At 39.8% G+C, this 6,000-nt stretch overlaps 1 protein-coding gene across 7 annotated transcripts in view; it reads left to right on the forward strand.

Annotated features, from left to right (window-relative positions):
* KLHL13 (kelch like family member 13) overlaps positions 1 to 3,114 on the forward strand; it is a 178,751-nt gene extending 175,637 nt beyond the window's left edge. For all 7 annotated transcript variants that reach the window (XM_056125726.1, XM_056125721.1, XM_056125724.1 and 4 more), the window contains one exon: positions 1,535 to 3,114. In XM_056125726.1, the coding sequence (XP_055981701.1) occupies positions 1,535 to 2,022 (488 nt within the window). In that variant the 3' untranslated portion in view covers positions 2,023 to 3,114. The remainder of the gene's footprint in view (positions 1 to 1,534) is intronic.
* Positions 3,115 to 6,000: the final 2,886 nt, after the last annotated feature.

Raw genomic sequence — 6,000 nt, forward strand, 5'->3', positions numbered from 1 at the left:
ATTCAGCATTCATTAACTACCTTTACCCTACCCACTAAAAACTCAACAAAAAAAAACTATTCTGAATCTTTTCTGTTTGTTTGGTTTGGGGGCACATCTGGCTGTGCTGAGAGCTTACTCCTGGCTCTATGCTCAGGACTTACTCCTGGTGGGATCTTGGGATCATATGGGGTACAAGGATTGTATCCACGTGCTGCAAAGCAAGCACCCTACCTGGTGTCTCTCAGTCCCACAATTCTGAATCTTTTTATAAGTTTGTACATTTTATAACACATTCAACTTTTTCAAAGCATTTTGATTTGCTTCACTCCATACTCACAATCCTAATAGATTACTCGAGTAGGAATTCATATTTAGTAAATGAGGGAACAGTCATATAGAATTTAAAGTGCCTCAGCCCAGTTCTCAGTATCTAGAGGTTGTCAGTAGTAAATACAGAAAGCAATAGATGATGCTTTTGTATATTTGTATAATTGGGATTTCCTTCAGACTCGATTCCCAAAATATCCAAAATATACTTTCATTTAGTCAAGTCTCTTGTGCTGTGATGCTGGGGATTGAGTGCAGGCCCTCATACATGAAAAGCATGGGCTCTATCACTGAGCTACATTCTTGACCTCAAGACAGCCTCCTAATTCCTGTGGTTTTCTGTTTGAGAAAGTCATTGCAATAATTGAATTTATATTTTTTTGTTTCTGGAAGAAATGAAAATTTTATTTTATGTATTTTTAATCCAGGGAAACTGTATAAGTGGCAGAATTTTTATTAGCTATAAAATGTTGAAAGATGCCCCTGGTGCCGTGTAATCCCATCAATAGCCAAGACCCAGAGACTATAAAACCCTGCTCCCAGAAGCTGCGGCCGCATTTGCGGCCGTCAACATCTTATTATCGAGTTCTTCTCTGGAGAACCTGGCAGGCTACCAAAAGTATTCTGCCCACGCGGCAGAGTCTGGGAAACTCCCCATGTTATATTCAATATGCCAATAACCAGTAACAATAATGGGTCTCATTCTCCTGGCCCTGAAAGAGCCTCAACTGTGGCACTTTTTAAAATCTCAGGGCTAGGACAAAGGAGACATTACTGTGGCCTGATCGAGGCAATCAATGAACAACAGGATGACAGTGATACAGTGATAAAATGTTACTTGAGGCGCTCCCATCCCCCTCTCATGGATAGCAGAGCAGGTAGGGCATTTGTCTTGCACGTGGCCAACCCAGGTTTGATTCCTTCGCCCCTCTCAAAGAGCTCGGCAAGCTACCGAGAGTATCTCGCCAACACAACAGAGTCTGGCAAGCTCCCCATGGCGTATTCGATATGCCAAAAACAGTAACAAGTTTCACGATAGAGACATTATGGTGCCCGCTCCAGCAAATCAATGAACAACGGGAAGACAGTGCTACAGTGACAATGCTATAGTAAAATGTTACAATACATGACCAAGAATTCCTTTTCTGTGAAAGAGAAGCTTTAGCTTGCTTGTGTGCTCTTAACATTATCTGTTTCTCTCTTGCTTGCTATTTTCATTCTTTAGGTGGAATTACTCATGACACTTTCCAAAAGGAACTCATGTGCTTCGACCCTGATACTGACAAATGGATTCAGAAGGCACCGATGACCACTGTCAGAGGTCTGCACTGCATGTGTACAGTGGGAGAGAGGCTCTATGTCATTGGCGGCAATCACTTCAGAGGAACAAGTGATTATGATGATGTCCTAAGCTGCGAATACTACTCACCTATCCTTGACCAGTGGACCCCAATTGCTGCCATGCTGAGAGGGCAGAGCGATGTTGGGGTTGCTGTCTTTGAAAACAAAATCTATGTGGTCGGTGGGTACTCCTGGAATAATCGTTGTATGGTAGAGATAGTGCAGAAGTATGATCCAGATAAAGATGAGTGGCATAAGGTTTTTGATCTCCCAGAGTCCCTGGGTGGTATCCGAGCTTGCACACTCACAGTTTTCCCACCTGAAGAAACCACACCATCACCCTCTAGAGAGTCCCCTCTTTCTGCACCTTAATGTCATCCTTACAACTAAGATGCTATAGTCCTATCTTTGCAATGTGTCCTGAATTCTCTTACTCCCCCCATCCAGTTCCCCACCCCTTAAGTAGTGTATGTTAGGATTAGCCTCCAGTAATTGATACAGATATTGGGGAAAAAAATAACATTGATGTTATTTGTGCTGTTTGTTTGGCTTAGAGTGTTTATAAAGTGGTGACAAAAACATCCCAAAAAACTATCCCATAGAAGCTGTTGTTAAACATATATTTTAAAAAAAAAGGAAAAATTGAGGTATTGTCCATAAAATGTTTCTTCAGTAATTTTTGATGCTGTGTGCTGAGTGTAAGGTATTTGTCATCTTGCATTTGAAAACCCAGTAAACCAAGTTGAAGGTGGATTATAGTCAGTGTACAACTGTGTTAACTAGGCTTCAAAGTAAAATGTTTTCCTTTCATCTTTGACTATAAAATGTCAAAGGGAGGCACCTGCTCCAACAAAAAACAGTAGACACAAGGTTGCCAACTCGCATGAGCTACCTCCCTCTTTTCATAAAGTATTTTTGACATATCTCTCAACTCACCTGTCTGTATGGGTGCAATGGGAACATGTAAGGTTTCATAGACAAGCAGGAGAAATGATAACTAAGATTCACCACTACTAATTTAAAAAGCAAAACAGCATGACCCCTCTACTTAGAAATAAGGGTTTGGGGATTTTACACACACACATACTTAAATCAAACACAATTCGAGAGATTGGCTCATCCAAGAAATGTGAGAAATTAATTCGAAATTTTCTTGCAGAAATGCAGCTTCAATTAAGGTGGGAACACATATATGTAGAATCAGACTAAATATAAATGGATAAGGGCTAGAAATTTGCGGCACCCAAATTTGTCAGTTGGCCAAATTTTACCTTCCCAACTGTAATCTACATTTTCTCCTTTGCTGTTGAGGTGACTGACATATTATAAGTATTCTGTATACTCTGAGTTTGTAAGGTTATTTAGTACAAAGAATTGCAGCTTCACCTGGTGAAGTGCTTTTGCTCAATGAAATAAACTTCCATGTTTTATCTTTGTGTTCAATAAAAAAAGCATTTAATGTCATTTGGTGTGTGTCATTCTATTATTGTCTGATTTGACTTTCTTTCATTGAATGCCTTAAAAAATATATATGGTGAGGCTGGAGTGATAGCACAGCAGGTAGGGCATTTGCCTTGCATATGGCCAACACAGGTTCGATTCCCAGCATCCCATATGGTCCCTGAGCACTGCCAGGAGCAATACCTGAGTGCATGAACCGAACCAGGAGTAACCAGGAGTAACCCCTGTGCATCGCCGGGTGTGACCCAAAAAGAAAAAAAAGATTATATATATATATATTATATATATATATATATAAATGACCACAACATAGAGCTAAACAGTTTGTGTTAATGAACATTATATTAATGACTTTAATTCAAGGAAAGAAATAATTTGACCTCACTTAGCCTCATTGGTCAATATTCAATGCTGGTTGTAGAAGATGGCTGTGTAAAATGCTTATTTGTCCTTTATCTACACAAAAGAGCTGCCAGGGCCCAGTGTGATAGCACAGTGGGTCATTTGCTTGCTTTGCATTCAACCGACCTGGGTATGATCCCTGGTACGTCATATGGTCACCCAAGCACTGCCAGGAGTAATTTCTGAGTATAGAGACAAGAGTAAGCCCTGAGCATTGCTGAGTGTAGCCTAAAAACAAACAAAAAAGTAGTATTTATAAGTTATTTTGGTAATTATAAAAATGCAAATATAGGACTAGATAACTATCTTAACTATCTGGAGCTCATGTTTTGTATGCAAGAGGCCTGGGTTCAATACCAACACTGCATGGTTCTCCAAGCACCATCAGGAGTAGCCTGACCTCAGAGCACAGAGCTGAGAGTTACCCATAGATAGCATTGCTGGCTGTGGCCCAAAAACCTGGTGGGGGCACTCAAAATATAGAATAGCTGGAAAATACAAGGAAAAAGTCATTATGCTTCCCTTAGACAGGTAACTATTGCTGCATATGCATTATTTCTACAGTCACCAAGAAAAGCATAATTTTGGGGGGTAGGGGGTGGGAAGTTGGGACCACACCTGGCAATGATCAGGGATAACTCCTGGCTCTACATTCACAAATCAATCCTGGAAGCTTCAGGGGACCATATGGAATGCTGGGGATTGAACCCAGATCAGCTGTGTGCAGGGCAAGCACCTTACCCACTATATTATGTCTCTGTATGGCCCCTGCCAAAAAAAAAGCATAAAATTTTATACAGCATATAGTACAAATTTTTTTTTTGGTATTCCAAGGCATCATGGTCTGATACCGAATAAGACTCATAAATCAATTCATTCATTTCCATCATTAATTTCTATTGTATCAATTAGCATCACTGGGAATGACATCCAAGTATTGCCAGATGTTACTGCCAAAACAAATTTTAAAAAATGAGATTAAGTTGTAATATAAATATCAAAAAAAAGGAAACTACAAAAGTTGTTCTCAAGGAATAAATAAGTATTTTAATTCAAAAAATTATTTTTACTGAGGTAGCATTGGTTTATAGGATTGTGTATGTTTTAAGGATAAAGTTCCATGCCTTTTTAAATGTACAATACTATATCATTTCCAACAAAGCACCAAAGAATCAAAAATTCCTCTACCACAGTGCATTGTACCCCTTCCAACACCATCTACCATTTAAATAGATATGATTGCATGTATGCATATGTACATATATAAATATTACTAATATATTAATATTTTAATTCATTTTTGTGTTATCAGCTATCAAACCCATGACTTCACACATGCAAGGCAAATTCTCTAAAAGTGAGCCACATCTCTGGTCCTAAATATATTTTAATCTTTGTGAGTCATGGTCTCTGTTGCAATTCCTTAACTTTGATGTTGTAGTATGAGAGTGTAGATAAAATGGAAATGAATAGGGGCTGGAGCGATAGCACAGCAGGTAGGGTGTTTGCCTTGCATGTGGCCAACACGGGTTCGATTCCCAGCATCCCATATGGTCCCCTGAGCACCGCCAGAGGTAATTCCTGAGCGCAGAGCCAGGAGTAACTCCTGTGCATCGCCAGGTGTGACCCTAAAAGAAAAAAATGTAAATGAATAGATGTAGTTCAAGAAAAATTTAGTAATAGGCACTGAATTTGAACTTTCATATATAAATTTCATATATTATAAAATATTGATCTTCTTTTGATGTTTTCAGTGATTTGACAATGTGAAGACCATTCCTACTTCTACAGGTCATGAAAACTCAAACTATAAGTAAGCCCTGGGCTCTAGTTTTTCTGGTGCCTTCATTATAAGGGGCTGGAGTGATAGCACAGAAGGTAGGGCATTTGCCTCACATGAGGCTAACCCTGGTCAACCCGGGTTCGATTCCTCCGCCCCTCTCGGAGAGACCAGCAAGCTACCGAGAGTATCCCGCCCGCACAGCAGAGCCTGGCAAGCTACCCGGGGCGTATTCAATATGCCAAAAACAGTAACAACAAAGTCTCACAATGGAGACATTGATTTGCTCAACTGGTGCCCACTCGAGCAAATCAATAAACAATGGGACGACAGTGCTACAGTGCTACATTATAAGAGCATTTCGTTACATCATCAATTCTTTTATCAAGTGTTGATTGTGAACTTGTTTCTTATCAGCCCATGAAGAGTTCTAGAGTCTAAAAGATGAAACCTTGTCCTCAGAACACAGCCTAGTTGGGTAGAAAGAGACTTGGAATATGGGTATGCCAAGATCGTTGATGAATGTGGAAAGAGGCAAGATCTGAACAGGTGTGGCCAAAGTGAACAAGTGGGAAGTTGCAAAGAAAAGTGTTAATAAAGAACTTTTCTTACTGCCACCAAGCTATGAATAATGGAGTATGCATAGGGAAGTTACAGTCAATCCATAAAGTCTAACTCCTGTTCCTGATGTACTTCTTCCTTGAAAC

Source organism: Sorex fumeus, unplaced genomic scaffold, assembly GCF_029834395.1.
Source record: "Sorex fumeus unplaced genomic scaffold, SorFum_2.1 ptg000058l, whole genome shotgun sequence".
NCBI lineage: Eukaryota > Metazoa > Chordata > Mammalia > Eulipotyphla > Soricidae > Sorex > Sorex fumeus.